Source organism: Asparagus officinalis, chromosome 5 (genome assembly GCF_001876935.1).
Source record: "Asparagus officinalis chromosome 5, Aspof.V1, whole genome shotgun sequence".
In the NCBI taxonomy this organism is placed as follows: Eukaryota; Viridiplantae; Streptophyta; class Magnoliopsida; order Asparagales; family Asparagaceae; genus Asparagus; species Asparagus officinalis.
Genome location: NC_033798.1, coordinates 98140792 through 98159398, shown reverse-complemented (window position 1 = coordinate 98159398; position 18607 = coordinate 98140792). Strand labels below are relative to the sequence as shown.

Below are 18607 nucleotides of genomic sequence, written 5' to 3'. Positions count from 1 at the left end.
CAACGAGCAGAAAATAGCAGCGTCGTGCCGACTTCGCGCGCATTTTTCGGCCACCTCCGGTCTCCGTTTTCACCACCGTTTTTGTCGGTGTGTAGCCCTTTATATTGTCTATCACACGGTATCTTCCTTTCACTTGGGCTCATTTTCTACCTCTCGTTATATTGCTTCAAATATTACGAATCATTCATTCATCATCTTAACCTCTGAGAGAAGTACAACAACGAATCGATTAAAAGCTGAGCTCCACCGGTCGTGGATGTAGTGGCAACGTATCTTGCCCATGGTGTGTGCTCCTATAGTTGTAGTTGATTGGTTTAGTTTATAAATTGTATTCATAATTGTACTGTACAAGTTTGTTTTGGCAGCGCAATAGTTTCTACTGTGGGGGAGCGGCGGCAATCTACGGCGATGAGGATGAGCGAAGGAGGGGAGGGGAGGCGGCGACGAACTCGAGAGGAGCATTGGGGGCCTGAGTGGAGGTAGCGACGGCGAGGAGGGCGAGGGCCAGGGCGACGAGCTTGAGAAAGCTCGTAGTTTTAGAGAGAGAGAGAGAGAGAGAGAGAGAGAGAGAGAGAAGATGAGTGTTGGGTCTGAGGGATTGAGGAGAGAGGATAAGGATAATTTGAGGATTTTAGCTTAGCTAGCATATAATAATTACTAAAAAGGAGCTGCAGTACAAATTGTCACACTTCAAGGGGCTGATTCATATGGGGGAAACTATGAGGGGTCTCGTCACATGAACTTTCTGCTTTTGGGGCCTGGACACATTTTTCCCAAAATTATTTTGAGATTGTTTGGTTGGCTAAAAAAAGATGGAAATCAAAGAATGAGAGATTAGTTATCACGTTATTATTGGATGATGTGAGTGATTTTTTATGAAAATTTATTTTGAGGTTGTTTGGTTGGCTAAAAAAATAAGGAAATAAATTATAAGAAACATATTTCCTGTAATAGGTTCTTTTCTTATGTTTGGTTCATTCATAAAAATAAAAAAATAGATGAGATAAGATTAGTTGTCATTATATTATTGGATGATGTGACCCACACTTAAGGAAATCGATTTCCTAGTTTTTTTGGAGGAAATGGGTGGAAATGAAATGTTAATGAGATGAGATGAGTTGTCACCATATTATTGGATGATATGAGTGATTTTTAAAGATGAGATGTGATGAAGATGAGATGAGTTGGATGATGTGACTCGTTCTTGTATTTGGTTTATTTTTAGGAGATGGTATGAGATGAGTTGTGGTATGAAAATAATATTTTATTGAATGTTGTGGTGAGTTTTAGGAATGTAAATGGATAAAAATAATATTTTATTGATTTCCATGTACCATTTTTCTTTTCTTGATTTTTAGGAAACTAACCAAACGGCCCCTTAGAAGAGAATTAGTGTAGGCGTATAAAACTGCCTGAAGGTCCCTTAACATAGCTCAGCGCGGTGATTCGACAAACCAACGAACCATCGAGCGATATATCCAAGCATGTTCGTTAGACCACAACACTGAAGCCAAGTGAGACGCGACGAAGCGAATTAACGAGGCGACGAGATTAACGAACCGCACACAAACAACGGAATACATCCAATCGCGTGTCCAATCAAGCTAACGGGTCGATGAATCAACGAGTCATCCAACCATAGAGTCCACAACATCAAACAAGATCGGGAGCGGACTCGAACTCGAACACCAAAGCGGATTTACTGCCAAATCAGGATCCGGACTGCCCTCGGTGAGCCACCTAGGTGGCTCGGTAGCCGAGCCACCTAGGTGGCTGGCCGAGCCACCTTGGCCGAGCCACCTGGCCGAGTCACCCAGATCCGGGTCCAGATCTGAGCCCAGATCTGGATTGAAATGCCTATAAATAGAGAAGGAGGGCTTATTTTTGAAGGGACTTGGAACTTTTGAGGTGAAACTCTGCCGGATTGAGAACTAAACTTCGGAGTTTTGGAGCTTTGAAGACTCGGACTTTTCAGATCTAGTTCTTGGCGATCGTCCACGCCAAATAAGGCAGGAGTTCGAGAGAGATCAGATCTGAGATCCACACGTTCATCCTCCGGATCAAAACTTGGTTTTTGATCCCGAGAAGAGTATCGATTTCGCTTGGTCGATTTCGATTACTTAGGGCTATTATTTCCTTGGTGAAATAATCCCCTCGGCTGTTATTTTCTTCGTGAAATAACATCCGTCATACCGTGTAGATCCGACCGGATCAAGATCGCGCGGTGGTCCATGGATTAACCCCGACGCAGGCAAAGAACTCGCACAAGCAAGAGACCGCAAAACAGGATCTTGTGATTTGTTCTAGAAAAGGAAAGTTGTAATCTTTTAAGGCAAAACAGGATCTTGTGATTTGTTCTAGAAAAGGAAAGTTGTAATCTTTTAAGATTTTCTTTTTTTTTCTTTGATTTTGTTGTAACCGGATCTTATAAAAAGACCGGATCTTTTGTAACCAATAAACTGTTACTCAAGAAAACAATGACATCAATGAAAACGATTTTTCCCGCGAACAATTAGATCTCAAGTATCTGAGTGAGATGTCTCCGTGAGGGAGGACCAAAATCTAGTTCCACTGGATCTTATCTCATATCCGCATCATGCTGTGAAAATATTTAAAAAACTAGTCTACTTTTATATTTTCAAAATTGTATAGACTTTATTTTATTTATTTTAAATGTTCAAGCAATATGTGCAAAATTAAATATGCTAAAAAAAGAAAATATCTAAAAAAATCCCATAGAGTTATATCTCCAATTGTCCCTGTAACTATGAAAAATGTTATAAAATTTTCTAACCAAACAAATTTTTTTTATGTATTCTAATATTGTGAAAATATTCCATAAATATAAAAAATTAACCAAATGCTCAATTGTATTTGAATCATTTGCCTATCTTACAACATAGTCAATCATCAATCATATGGAGGAATAATACATATTTCATGTTAAGTTTTTCACGCTAGCAATGATGATAAATAAATAACTCAATACAATAATAAATTAAGAAGTTAAAAAAACAAAGGAAGCAATAGGAGATATTTACCCTCTCGCTTAACCTATCCAATATCTACATGAACAATCATTTATCTAGGGAAGATGATCAACTGAAAGGAGATCAGAGTAATAAATTTATATGCAAAGACCAAATTTTCTTACATTTTGTAAGAGCATCTAATCAATGATCTTAATCTGTTGCAACTGAAATTTAGATTTTGAGGACATTAAAGTTTGGGCTTTTCGTTAATATAATGTAGAGGGGACAGAGGGATATACATCGTCATTATTCAAATCTTAGTTCATGAAAATCAATTATTTTCTAAGAGTAACAATAGAATTTGAAAAGGATTTCAGTTAATAGCTAACAATAGAATCTGGATAATAACATAATATATTAGTATATTGTATGGTACAACATTAGATATAGATAGGAGAGAATATTAAAGGTAACATCTCCAAAAGTACGCTGCATGACTTCTTAGGGCTTTGTTTTAGTATATAGATAGATAAATAGATATAGATATAAATAGATGCAGCATTAAAACCTATATATTTGGAAAAAAATTACATATAGTAGCGTATTCAGTCAAGATTGATGCATAAATAGAGTACGCTATGTAATAATACTTTAAAAAAAGCAAGAATGTGTGTATATTAGCGTTTGAGATGTAATAATAGTTGTTGTGACTGTTATTTGAATTTGAATGGGTTCATGTTGAGGCAAAGAGCTTTTCTAATCATATCAGAACTAAATGGATAATTTAAGTTTTACTGTTCATTTTGGGAAAAGATATTTTTGTTAATTATGAAAGATAAAAGAAGGTACTATTAATAAACGGGCTGGAAGTTAAGAAGGCAGATCCTTTATAATACAATAACATAATTACGTGTAAAAGCCGTCCTTATCATTAATTGGATTTTTATGAAAAAGTGAAAGTCAAATGACCAAAATGTTTTTTTGTCACAGGACAAATTTTTGTCTTTTATAGTTTAACCCGCTTAAATTGCTACATTTAGCAAGATTAAATTTCTAGGTTATAAATTTTCTTCAAATAGAATTTATAATAATGTAGAAAATTAAACAATAAATCTCTAACTAATATCAGATGACCTATACATGAGACATTATAAAGAGATATGCAATTGATAAACGAAATCACACTTTTGAGCAAACTCACGATTATTGAAGCCTAATATGTCCATATTGAAATTAACTTTTCGGATAAATCTTTAAAGATATATCCTAATTTGTTATTTTATGTGAATTAGATAGATTAGATAGATATATGTCTAATTAGAATTTTTTTACTTTAATTAAGTTACATAAATAAGAAAATTTAATACTAAAGTTTCCTCTATTTTTAAAAATTTTTGAAATAATTTTCATGTTTTGGTAAAACAAATAATTTTTAAGTAAATCATGTATGTGTGTGTGTGTGTGTGTGTAGATTTTCATTAGAGATTTTCATGTTTTGGTAAAACAAATAATATTGGGATACACTATTATAATTTTTTCCATTTATGTTGATATATATTAAATCATGATTATTAATTTAAAACTCTTTAAATCAAGGATGCCACGTCATTTTTTGGTGACTTCAGATTTCGGCAAGCAGTGAGATGATGATGCCATGTGTCAAAAAAAATTGTAAATGAAAAACTGATGTGACATTTTCTCGTCACTTCGTAGTATTTTGGTTATCCTTTAAGTATACACTACTAAAGATTGTATTGTTTTTCTCTTTTCTTTTCTAACTAGATTGATAAAAGCCTGCACCAAGTACATCCAAAGCATTGTTAAGAACCTCAAAGAAGGTCAATTGAATCGGTAAATGTGCTTTCTGAAATGGATAGCATCATTGTCGATGGAGATATGGCATCTTCATATCATAGAGGCTCGAGAGGATACATAGTGTGAATACGTGGGGACCTCACCTACGTGAGACCAGGAGAAAAAACAACACCCACGTGCCCATGTGAAACCGCGTGAAGAAATGAGGCTGAGTTAGAAAGGCCCACCCGAGATAGCTTTATAAAAAGCTTTTGCCTAGGGTTTCGTGTTTTTTCTTTAAGGGCTAAGGCAGTGAAAGAAGGGAGCGGCTGTAGCAAGGCAGGTGTCTTCTTTGTTGGCGGCTACGAAGGAAAAATAGGGAGCGACTGCGACTGAGTTTGTGCGAATTTAGAGGCTTGGGACTGCAGCTGTAGTTGTTCTTTGATTTGTACAATTCTTCGAGAGAGTATTTGTATGAGGGATCTGAGAGTTTGTGAGAGGGTTTTATTTGTGAGATTGTAAACCCCAATTGTATCTCTCCCTCTAATAGTAGATCTCCCCCTCCTTGCCCCGTGAACATAGGCTATTTGCCGAACCACGTAAAAATTTGTGTTCTTGCCGTGTTCTTGCCGATATCTCACTTTGTTGAGATATTCGCTTCAGATTCTTGTTTTCTTGGTGAGACGAGAATTCTTATTACGATCTAATCTCTTGTTGTGCACCTTGCGTACCGGAGGTACTGTCGAAATTTCCGCTGCGCACAACAAGTGGTATCAGAGCTCCGGGTTGGATTTGGGGCTTGTTCAAAGGATTAACTAAAGGGTTCCTATTTGAAGAATTAGATTGACAACATGGGAGAAACAAGCACATCAGGATCGTCTCTTTCAAAGGCGATACAGAGTCTGAGCATCAATAACACGAATATTGATGTTCCGAAGTTCGACGGTAAGATTAATTTCAGATTATGGAGGTGTCAAGTGATGGACGCCTTGGATGCACAAAATTTGGAGGAGACTCTTGAGTTACAAGAGAAACCCGCTGATATGGAGGACAATGTTTGGAAGAAAATGAATAGTAGGACTTGTGGAGTTATTCGGTCATGCTTGACGCCGGATCTTATTTATGACGTAATGAATGAGACGTCGGCAAAGAGAATATGGGAAACACTCAATGAGAAGTATCTAACGAAGAGCATTGAGAATCGGTTTCACTTGAAGAAGAGGTTTTACTAATTCAAGATGAAGAAGGGAGTTTCCATTCGGGAGCATGTTAACAACTTCACGAAGCTAATTTTGGATATGGCCAATGTAGATATCATGGTTGAGGATGAAGACAAGGCGATGCTACTATTATGTTCGTTGCCGGAGGATGATTTTGGTACGTTTGTTCTCACTATGATAAATGGAAGAACTACGGTTAGCTACAAGGAGGTGACCTCAGTTTTGGTGAATTATGAGTTGAGGAAGAGTAATGACGAACCCTCCGAGAAGGCATCAGGAGATGTATTAGCAGTCCGAGGCCGTGGCCCAAACCGTCATCCAGGTGATCGCTCAAGATCGAAGTCAAGAGGTGGCCATAGAAATATTGGTAGGAACCAGTGTCGTTTTTGTAAAGAAGAAGGACATTGGAAGAACGACTGCCCAAAGTTGAAAGACAAAGCCGGGAAGAATAAAGGGAAAGCTGTACAAGCTTCGGAAGTGAATGTTGTCAAGGCTAGTGACGACAATTCAGATACGAATTCTTCAGGCTATTCTTGCTCTGTATTACCGTCAGTTTGTTACGCTGACTCTACGGAGTGGATGATGGATTCTGGTGCTACATACCATATTTACCCTAGGAGGGATTGGTTCTCCACCTTTGAGGAGTTGGAAAGAGGGGATGTCGTGCTCATGGGTAATGATCACGTATGCCCTATTGGTGGTATTGGTACAGTACGGATCCGGATGTGTGACGGGGTGACTCGGGAGCTGAAGGAAGTGAGATTCGTTCCTCAATTGACGAAGAATATCATTTTGCTTGGAACTTTGGAAGCAGCTGGCTATAAGGTGATCTTGGAGAATGCGACTCTAAAGGTCACAAAGGGGTCCATGGTGATGATACGAGGTGTCAGGGAAAACAACCTTTACTACTTGAAGGGCAAGACAGTAACAGGGGGTCTGATAGCTTCTATTACCATAGAGGAAGATGCTACCAGCTTATGGCATATGAGATTGGGACACACTGGTGATAAGTCCCTACAGGTATTGGCGAAGCAGAGGCTATTAAAGGGTGCAAAGACCTGTAAGATGGAGCTGTGTGAACATTGCATACTTGGGAAGAAGACAAAAGTGAAATTCGGCACCGCTATTCACAATACCCAAGGTATATTGGACTACATTCACACAGATGTTTGGGGTCCTTCCAAGCACACATCACTTGGTGGGGCCAACTATTTTGTCACTTTCATTGATGACTATTCCAGGAGGAATTGGGTATACCCGATGAAGCATAAATATCAGGTCCTGGATATTTTTGTGAAGTGAAAAAAGAAAGTGGAGCTGCAGACAGGTAGAAAGGTGAAGACTCTACGTTCTAATAACGGCGGAGAGTATAAGAGTGATCCGTTTCTGCAGTTTTACCGGGATCACGACATTAGACGATACTTCACAGTTAGAGAGACACCGCAACAGAACGGGGTGGCAAAGAAATTAAACCGTACCTTGCTGGAGAAGGTGCGATATATGATGACGCAAAGTGGATTGCCTAGATCTTTTTGGGCCGAAGCGTTGGTTTATGCAAGCCATCTCGTGAATAGGTTGCCGTGCACTGCGATACAGGGGAAGACTCCGTTGGAGCGTTGGTCTAGTTCGGTAGTTAGTGACTATGAGTCGCTTCGGATATTTGGGTGTCCAGCTTATTACCATGTCAATGATGGTAAATTGAATCCGAGGGCGAGGAAAGCAGTCTTTGTGGGATTTAGAGATGGAGTTAAAGACTTCAAGTTATGGGATCCACAGGACAAGAAGATAGTTATTAGCAGGGATGTCACATTTGACGAGGCGTACATGATGAAGTCTCAAGTTCCTCAGCAGGTGGAGGAAGACCAGATTCAGGAGATATCGCAGTAGGTGGAGGATGATATGACTCCACTCACTCCAGAGAGCACTATATCCATCAAGGCTCCTACAGAGGCGATACTGGGAGGAGATGAGATGACAGTCAGGCATTTAGAGGATACAGTGGATGTTGGGACTTAGGAACATGGTCATGTTCAGGAGTCTATTGCAGCTAATAGACCAAGAAGAAACATTCGTCGGCTAGCTAGATATAACGATGTCATGGTTGCATATGCTTTATCAGCAGAAGTCGTTGATGATTTGGTTCCTTTTACATTCAAGGAAGCAGAGTCAAGCTCTAATTCGAATAGGTGGAGGGAAGCCATGGATGAGGAGATGCAGTCTCTTCATAAGAACGATACTTGGAAACTTGCAAAGCTACCGAAGGGTAAGAAGGCTTTTGGATGCAAGTGGGTGTATGCAAAGAAAGAGGGATCTTCTATTGGGGAAATTAGATTCAAAGCCAGATTGGTTGCCAAGGGATATGCACAGCTAGAGGGCGTTGATTACAACGAGGTATTTTCACCTGTTGTGAAGTATTCGTCGATTCGTATTTTATTGGCATTGGTGGCACAGCTGGATTTGGATTTGGTCTAGATGGATGTGAAAACAGCCTTTCTACATAGAGATTTAGAAGAGGAGATCTACATGACATAACCTATGGGGTTCAAAGCTGTAGGAAAGGAAGAATTGATATGCAAGCTGAAGAAGTCTCTTTACGGATTGAAGCAATCGCCGCGACAATGGTACAAGAGATTCGATGACTTTATGATTGGTCGAGGGTACACGAGGAGCCCATATGACCCGTGTGTTTACATGAACAAGCTACAGAATGGTAAGTATATCTATTTGCTATTATATGTTGACGATATGCTCATAGCTTCCAGGAATACTTCAGCTATTAGAAAGTTAAAAAAAGAGCTGTCATCCGAATTTGAGATGAAGGATCTTGGAGAAACAAAGAAGATATTGGGTATGGAGATCGAGAGAGACAGGGTGAAGGGGAGGTTGAAGTTGACACAGAGGAGTTACTTGCAGAAGATACTGAAGAAATTCAGTTATGATGGCAATGTCAAGGCGGTGAGTACTCCATTAGCTCCCCACTTTAAGCTATCAGCTAAGATGTCACCTGTTTCAGTTGAGGACCGGGAATACATGTTCAAAGTTCCATATGCCAATGCTGTGGGTAGCTTGATGTATGCGATGGTGTGTACAAGGTCAGATTTGTCACAGGCCGTGAGCATGGTATCTAGGTACATGCACGACCCCGAGAAGGGTCATTGGGAGGCCGTGAAGTGGATTCTACGGTATATCAAAGGTACCGTGGATGTTGGTTTGGTATTTCAGAAGAATGAGAAGACAGGGCAGGATTGTATTGGTTACGTGGATTCTGATTATGCGGGGGATCTGGACAAGCGCCGGTCTACTAGCGGATATGTATTTACACTAGCAGGAGCACCGGTGTGTTGGAGATGCACACTTCAGTCTACAGTGGCTCTCTCCACTACGGAGGCAGAGTATATGGCGTTGACTGAAGCTGTGAAGGAGGCTTTGTGGTTGCAGGGATTATTAGAGAACTTAGGGATTGCACAGGAGACCCTTCGGGTATATTGTGTTAGCATGTCAGCTATCTATTTGGCGAAGAACCAGGTTTATCATGCACGCACGAAGTATATCGATGTCAGATTCCACTTTGTTCGTGACGTTTTGGATGATGGAGACGTCATATTGGAGAAGGTCCACACAAAGGATAACCCTGCGGATATGTTGATCAAAATTGTTTCAGGAGTGAAGTTTGGTCACTGTTTAGAGCTTTTGAACATTCTTCAGTGTTGAGGCATTTGAAGGCCATTTGGGTGAACTACATTCGGCTTGATTCCTTGGGCAAGAGGATACGTAGGCAGTCATATTTGATGCAGCCGATTTGGATTAGTTGATTTTGATGGGGGTGAGATTGTTTGGACTCTCGTTCGGGTTTTCGACTTGTTGTGGATTGAGTTCGTACTGGACACAACAAGTGGGACTTTTGGTTGCTTTGGTGTCGGCTCAGTTTTGGAAGAAACTTCACCGAGGTGGAGAATTGTGAATACGTGGGGACCTCACCCACGTGAGACCAGGAGAAAAAACAACACCCACGTGCCCATGTGAAACCGCGTGAAGAAATGAGGCTGAGTTCGAAAGGCCCACCCGAGATAGCTTTATAAAAAAGCTTTTGCCTAGGGTTTCGTATTTTTTCTTTAAGGGCTAAGGCAGTGAAAGAAGGGGGCGGCTGTAGCAAGGCAGGTGTCTTCTTTGTTGGCGGCTACGAAGGAAAAATAGGGAGCGGCTGCGGCTGAGTTTGTGCGAATTCAGAGGCTTGGGACTGCAGCTGTAGTTGTTCTTTGATTTGTGCAATTCTTCGAGAGAGTATTTGTATGAGGGATCTGAGAGTTTGTGAGAGGGTTTTATTTGTGAGATTGTAAACCCCAATTGTATCTCTCCCTCTAATAGTAGATCCCCCCCTCCTTGCCCCGTGGACGTAGGCTATTTGCCGAACCACGTAAAAATTTGTGTTCTTGCCGTGATTTGTAATAGCTTGTAGAATCCCTCGACAAGTCAGTCCTATAACTGATGAGAGGAAGAGCCGATATCTCACTTTGTTGAGATATTCGCTTCAGATTCTTGTTTCCTTGGTGAGACGAGAATTCTTATTACGATCTAATCTCTTGTTGTGCACCTTGCGCACCGGAGGTGCTGCCGAAATTTTCGCTGCGCACAACACAGATGATGTCATTTCTGGATTAAGTTCTATTGAAAACATTATTGGTTCCACAAAAAAATTAGCCGATATGGAGTCTGAGAATACATTGACAAACACTCAAGGTCCAATGCTATTACGGCGATCCTCACAAAGAGAAGACCCCTACGGAAGAAGTGCGGTAATTTATTGCTCAGTGTGGAAAAAGCATTGTTGGAGACGGTGAGAGGAAAATGGGTGAAATCTGAGTAACATGATCAATATTTCTAGTGACTTAGCAAATACTGGAGAAGGTGCTAGCGCAAGCGTAGCCACTGATGCGGTCGAAGACGACTGGCACGAGTGAGGTTGCGGTTAAAGATGGTGCTACTACAGTTAGAGTCGATGGTATTGTTCAAGATGAAGCTGGTGAAGCTGAAGGATCGAGCTAATGTCGTTCGAGATGATGCCGGTGCGAGTAAAGCTGCTGATGTTGTTAAAGATGGTGGTGATGTTAGTACAAGGTTGAAGAGGGTGATGGCAACACAGTTCAAGCCGGCTTCATTGATGTTAATGCAAATGGCCCAACAGTTGCTAGCACTCGTGAAGCTGATAGCGGAGGGACTAAGGATGACAAAAAGAGTTCTTCTCGGGCTTTCACGAAGCTCTAATTCTGGCATCAATTTCTCAAGTTGAAGAAAGGGAAGAATGAAGACAAGCAGGTCAAAGCGAATGAACTAGTTCGGAGTTAATCATGCTTACCCTTTGTTTTTGTTTTTGTTTTTGTTTTTTTTGACAGATATAATCACACTTACTAAGTTGAACTAGGCTGCAAAAAAAGTTTGTTATTTGATATGGGAGGCTTGTTGATAGCCTTTGATTTTTGTTTTTGTTTTTAAGTATGTCATTTATTTTGATGTTTTTTGAGGAAGATCTCCCCGTTGATGCTATTTTAATGATTGTCATTCTCTAAAGAGAAGTGTTGAAGTTATACCTATAGTGCGCAACTACGTATAGCTGCAGCGCCCACCAGCCTACATCTACAGTAGCTACCCTCTTTATATCTCATATTATATTATGTAATTGTGTATATAAATACCTTCATACTTACCTAAACATAATGAGAAGCTCCTAAACATAACTCAACGGGAAGCTCTCTTTCTTTCTTTCACACGTTAACAAGAAAAAAAAAAAAAAACGAAAAGGGTGAAAAAGAAGGCGGGCTTGCGGTTTCCGTTATAGACCCGACCTGTTAACTTTCTGCTGCTCTAGCCAAAAGAGGGTTACCCATATTTGAGAGAGAGAGAGAGAGAGAGAGAGTTGAGACGAAGCGATGGCAGCAGCAATTGAAATCGCACCGATCTCCTTTATTCTTCATCCTGCTTTTCAGATTGAAAACAAGGCAAATATCAGCGTTCCAACTCAAAGATTGAGCTTCTCTCATCCATGGACCCCAAGGAAACTGAAGTCAAATGTATGCTGTTCTTCAAATTCCGATCCAAAAGCTGAAGAGAACGGCTCCAACACCACTAATGAGTTGTTCCCATCTCCGGTCAGTTTTATTACCTCTCCCTCTCTCTCTGCTTTTTTTTTGCTATATATAAGCCCATTTGCAAATAGCTGCTCTGAGAGGAGCAGACCCACTTCAGATTATTCACAATTTACAATCAGGGAGATTGGCAAAAGTTCAATTTTTATGCATAGGATTGGTAGATAAGAATTTTAGTTGGAACCCATTTGAAAAGAACTCAGAACTAGTTCAAGATTATGGATGGAATGCAAATAGGGAGATAATAAGAAGGAATTGCAGCCCATGGCTATGTTTAAGCATAGAATGAGTAGGCAAGGCATTCAAAAGAGACTCATTTGAAAAGAAGAAAAGGCACCACTAACTCAGCTTGTGTTATGCATGAGATATGATTAGAGAAATAGAAGAAGATGGTACATTTGATTAATAAGAAAGTATATATGTAGATTAGGAGACTGAAACAAAATTTGTAAGTGAGGAAGTGTGATCATGGTTCTTTGAAATTGGAAGGGCTTAAGATGGTACAGTTGGAAGAGCTTGGAAATATTTCAGATAAATATTAATTATGACCTCATATTGCTCTTATAGATTCTATATCTGAAATTTAACCTTGCTAAATTATTTTTGAAGACTGAACCTTCACAACTTTCTTACAATTATGTTTTTTCTTAAGAACTTGATGGGTGCAATGCAAATGAATTGGATTTGGCATTTATCATATCCATATCAGGAACACAATGATCCATCAGTAAGGAAAACGCATATCCACGTCTGCCAAAATATAGTTTATATGTGAGGAACTACTTGTAGTATATGCAGAAAATGGGAAAGACTCGGAAGCATACATGTCATGTGTTCAGGAGCTATCCAAAAGCAACAGATTCTCACAAATTAAAGCCTACCAAAATGTTAGGCTGAGCCAAAAATCTAGGACTAGATCCCTGGATAACCAACATAAACGTTAGGTCAACTAATCTAAGGTCAAAAATTACTAGTTCAATCTTGTTAGATATCCGGATATTCATATCCATAAAACTAAAGATAGTGAAATGCGTATTGATATCCGACAGGATACAGATATTAGCATCCATATTTGTATGTAGCTGGATATGGATGCCAATATCTTCACGAATATCTATATCCACTTTTATGACCCTTGTTAAAGTGCTACCTGTCTATTCATGAAAACAGGCATCGCATCATTTTGTGAGTAATGTAGCAGGTGGGCGCTCAAAGTTGGTCTAATGCAGTGTGTATTTCTTGCTTTGAGTTGGGTGTGCTGGAATTGATGATTAGAATAACAGCTCATGACTACATCTTACTCATGAAATCTTCATTCTCTTTGTTGCTTGATTGATTCTGCCTAGATTGGCAAGTTTCCTATGTTTTAATTGGATTTAGCATTCAGCATTACTGGCACTTGACGGGACTTCCTTATCTAAAATACTCATCTTCTGGAAATGTTTAATAGGTTCAACAATGATATAATAGATTATATAAAAAATATTTATTTTTCACCATAATGGTTTTTTTTGGGAAATCGATAAGGTGATGCTTAGCTAGAGAAAAAGCAGGTGCCCCCTCAGAATGATCTGATATCTAGCTTGAACAATCAGTGGCCTAATTACCTTATGAATTTTTTATTGTTTATACCTATGGTTATTTCCTGCATCCCTCTTACATCTAATCAATAAAATCACCATGAAAGAGGGGATTCCTCATCGTCAAACCAATGATTCTGTTTGTGTGGAAGAGGTTTGTTCCCTAGTAAAAAAATTGCTTTAACTAATGGTTATAGATGTTTTGATATTTAATCTACATAGGAAATGTCTAGCTTAAATTTTATATTTACATGTCTTAAAATTTACTTGTCAATTATCTGAAATTAAATATTGACGCACACTTGACTATAGGCATATCAATAATAATTGGGTTAACTCTTGGAGGGTAGAAGGCTAGAAGGATTGTAACGTTTCTGGATTTTGATTTTCTTAAAGTGGAATCTCAAGTTCACAGGTCAAAACAGAATTTTGGAAATTCTCTTGACTGTAGCAATATTTGATCCATAATCATGTAGGAAGACATTGTAGGCCACAGTTCTTTTGTAGCTTGTCAACTAATGACGTGAAATATACGGATGATATTGGTCCTTAATTACCATTAGTTCCTGTCGGCTATTTTCAACTCTTAGGAATCACCTGTAGTAATTCTTCTTTCTTCTCCATTGCAATCTGCACCCAACAATAGCTAAATAGAAGTCAAGTCCAATTTGATGTCCCTTTTAGAAATATTTAGGTGCCTTTTGATGTTTTAGGTCAGCTACTCGTGGATGCAATAATCTCGGTTTACTCATTTGCTGTTAGCACTATAATTGGAATAATATCAACAAGAGAAAGAAGGAATTAGTTTTCAGCTAACTTTTGTTAAAGGAAAGTTTCAATTCCTCCATACTTTTCTTGCATGTTTTATCCAACAATCACATCGGTTCCACGAACCAATTGAATACTATTCCATTTGAGTATTAACATTTTGAAATCTGAAATCGCAACTAGTTGCAACTTGTTATATGATCCAAAAACATTCAAAATCACCTAGGTCATATGGAAAAACTTAGTTACCTAATTAAAAAAAATAGAATAGAAAGATATCTGTAGACTATAAGAAGGATTACATGTTCAAAGAGACATGACTAGGTACTCCAAGGTTTACCCTTTCACATATTTGCTAATAGAGATATACACTGCTTGAGGTTAGATATACAGTCCTATTTACATGGGCTTCTAGTAATCTTCAAAATGTTTGCATAAATGTGTATCTGCTTGTGTATATACATTATACAGTACTGGATGAGTCCTACGGTGTCCATGGGGTTTTCTGAAATGAAAAAAATTATTCGGGTTTCAAACATGTTAATGAAATTTGGAGGCAAGGGAGCTGAAAACAATATGGAGTCATTCTCTTGTCAAGAAGGCAATTTTCCCTAAGGTGATTTTTATTGAGGCATGTCTTTATCATCTAATTTTAATGGCTTCTTAGCTCTCCTCCTCGGGTCTATTTTTCTTTGCTTCTTCATACAGTTTGAACATTTTAGTTAGGGGTGGACATATGGGCCCATGAACCGGACCGGGTTCGACGCGTGTACCAGCCCGAACCTAACCCGACCCTCATAGGCCAGGCCTAGTTCTTTCTTCTTCGGTCTGGGAGTCGAGCCAGCCTGCCCCATGACCCGTATAGGTTCGGGCTGGGTCTGACCTGGCCCACATGGTGCGGGTTGCATTCAACCCATGGTCTTAATTTTTTTTTTCCTTTTTTTATTTACTATATTTGTATTGATACTTATAAAATTATTTTTTAAATAGCATCTATATTGTTTATTTCTTCAAGATTTTTCAAATATTTCACCAAACATGTTCAATTTCAGGTTTCTTGAAGTTTTTGAGATATTCTGATCACACTCTATTCACAAATTTATTTTATGCACACAATACTCTCTTGAAATTTCTCTTATTTTCAAGTAGCCATACCTAAGGTTAATACATAGTCAATCCTTTTTGATTCGGTATGCAATCAGAGGGTAGGTCAATCCTTTTTGATTCGGTATGCAATCGGAGGGTAGGTTAATTTTTTAAAATTGACTCGGGCCGGAAGGGGCCGGGTTAAAAATGGGTCGGATCCAAGTAGCCCGGGCCTAGTCCTTCCCGGGTTTTATCCTTGGCCCAGCCTGGCCCCGGGGCCGATATAAACAGGGCTTGGTCAAGACCCACAGTTGGATGGGCCAGTTCAGCCTAGGGGCCGATCCAGCCCATACCCACCCTTAATTTTAGTAATAAGGCTTTTGGGTTTGGTTGAGTGGCCTACTAGAGCAAAATATATTTTCTAAATGAATTGGCTGAACTTCGTCATTCTCCTGTAGTCCTATAGTGGTAAATACTAAATAGGTGAGAAGAAAGTCTTGAATGTCAACAAAAAATAATCATGGGTGACCAGAAAGTTTTGAACTGTCAATATAAAGTGTTGGGTAACTTGAAAGCCTGAAAGTCATGAAGGCTTACTTAAATATATTCGCCACGTCACGTTGGTGCCAAACTCAAGCAGTCAAGCTAACCAGAAAATAATGAATACTCAAAAAAGGGAAAATAAGTAAACTTTATATTTTTATTTCCCTGTAATATTCGAAGATGAATTAACCCAGATAAACTCCTCCAATAAAAGACCAAGGTGACTTGTTAGACTCGATTTCAGTGTTTATCAATTGATAAGTCAACGTTAGTGGAGAACAAGGCGAGGGTAAACCTAAATGGACATGGAGGAAGTTTTATTGCATCCTTTATAATCAGGTTTTGAAATGTGTAGACATTTCAAGATCATTTGAAGACCTTCTAATTATGCTTCAGTACCCCAAATCATGATGATATCCACTACCCAAGTTAGTATTGCCTAGGCATTCGTTGTCAAATGTTAGAAAAATATCGTAGTCATTGGGTTTTTTTCATCAATTGTTGATTTCTTGTCGAACATATGTAGAAAAAACATGAACAAAGATTTCATCACCAAAAAAGAAAAAAAGATAAAGAAAGATGAATATATAATGTTGATCATGAACAAGTAGGAAATGGTACTAGCTTTGAGTTACATCAATGTTGAAGAACTTCATTTAGACTATGGATATTATCCTCACCAAAGACCCATGTTTAGTTTGATGGTACACATTGCAAAGCTTATTCTAACTGTAGCTACTAAATGTATCTTATTAAGTTTCCTAATTCTGTTTTCGGCATTTGTTAAAGCAGGATGATGCTGATTACTTGTGGAAGCTGGCAGCTGGTTCAGTTGGTGGTGGTGCTGCCATCAAATACGGAAGCATTCTTTTTCCGGATTTAACAAGGCCAAACATATTACAAGCTCTTCTGATGATTTCACTACCTGTTATGGTGGCCGTTTTGATTTTGATCAAGGAAAGCAGGAGCGAGAGCTAAAGCAATGATCTCTTCTAGCCACTATGATTTGTATTTCATTATCCTTTTCTAGAATCATCTTCTTGGACTGAAACTATGGTGTTTCAGTTGTTTTTATGCAGGGTTGTTGGCTACCTTAGTCACTGTGCATGTGTAAAACATACATCTTTATTGAAGAGAATGTTAAAGATACTGAATTTTGTTTCATGGCTTCATGTGGCATGGATGGAACTGTTGATGGGTTATGCTTCATTTTTTTTTGTGCTGATGCTCTAGTTTAATCCTGCATCATAATCAAGTTACTGAAGGCTGCTATGTTTATTGAAATACATCAGAACATTTTGGTCTCCGGCTAGTGCAAAGGAAGTTTGCTATCCTTGGACCTTGAATCTGTTGGTATCACCCGTAAAAGATTTATTATGAACTCCATTTTTAATAGTAAACATTATACCACCCGTAAAAGATTTATTATGAACTCCATTTTTAATAGTAAACATTATACCATTAATTGTACTCCATATTTTCGCAAATTAGTGTTGATGGTGCAATTTGAGTAGATTCAGCATTTCCTTTGAGATTCTGGGGGCTTACGGCCAGCGCATACTTGATTTTCTTAGGTATGGCAGAAGGACCATGATAGTTTATTGGAACAAAGTTTGAAATGTTTAAAAGCTTTTTATTTTTATTTTACTACAAAAAGAGCATGACAGTTCTCTGCAAAAGAGGTGAAAATCTTTATGCAACTTTCCTGTAACTTTAGCTTTTAAAATTTGAGTATGTTTGGAGACTCTGAAAGAGTTCAAGTACTTATGATGAGACTTGACTAATGGTATGCCATTAGATTACGGGAGCTCTCTAAAGTTAAACAAAAATATTGAAATTGTTTCGGATGAATATGAAATTTCAACAAAAAGCTTTAATTGTAAATTATTGTTATCGATTACCTACTAATCTTAGTTAAGACGATATTGTTATTTAGTTTTCTTCTGAAAGTTTTAATGATTTGAATCCTATTGTCTAGGATTGATGACGAGATCTTCTTCGAAATTATACAAACAAAAGGGTACATGAATACCCCCCTACCCACCCACCCACCCACCAAAAAAAAAAAAAAAAAACACCCCCCCAAAAAAAAAAAAAAAAAACAAAAAAATAAAATAAAATGTAGGCGGTAGAGAAATATTCCCTTGTAAAATTTTTTATTTCAGGGAATTACCATAATCTCAAAATTAATAGTTGGACACCTTTTAACACCCATTATTAAAGATACTCCCTCCTAAAAAATATAGCAAAAATGATGCATCTCATAATTTCTCACGACTCAGTCAAACAACCTAACCTCTTTCCAAATGGTTGACCAAAGCCCAAGCCCAGCCCAATAACAAAAGCCACGCAAACCTCCCAAAAATCAAAACCAGGGTTTGCTCTCTCGCCTCGATCACAATCCCATTTCTTCATCGTCAAATCATCGGCCATGTCTCGTCAAGCGAGGAAGCTGGTGAGTTCCGTCGTCTCTTCATCGAGCCTACTCTCGAGATTCTCATCGC

The 18607-nt window shown here is 38.6% G+C and overlaps 2 protein-coding genes across 2 annotated transcripts in view; both read left to right on the top strand.

Annotated features, from left to right (window-relative positions):
- On the top strand, positions 11868-17267 carry LOC109840324. The gene is made up of 2 exons (XM_020408914.1): positions 11868-12129; positions 16896-17267. Exons 1-2 carry the CDS (start codon positions 11911-11913, stop codon positions 17079-17081), a joined length of 405 nt encoding a protein of 134 aa, XP_020264503.1. The 5' UTR covers positions 11868-11910; the 3' UTR covers positions 17082-17267.
- Positions 18456-18607, top strand: part of LOC109840323 (succinate--CoA ligase [ADP-forming] subunit alpha-1, mitochondrial-like) — a 5558-nt gene continuing 5406 nt past the window's right edge. Inside the window, 2 exon segments of the mRNA XM_020408913.1 lie at positions 18456-18584; positions 18586-18607. The exon segment at positions 18586-18607 is cut by the window's right edge and continues 132 nt beyond it. Coding sequence (XP_020264502.1) covers positions 18535-18584; positions 18586-18607 — 72 coding nt within the window. The 5' untranslated portion in view covers positions 18456-18534.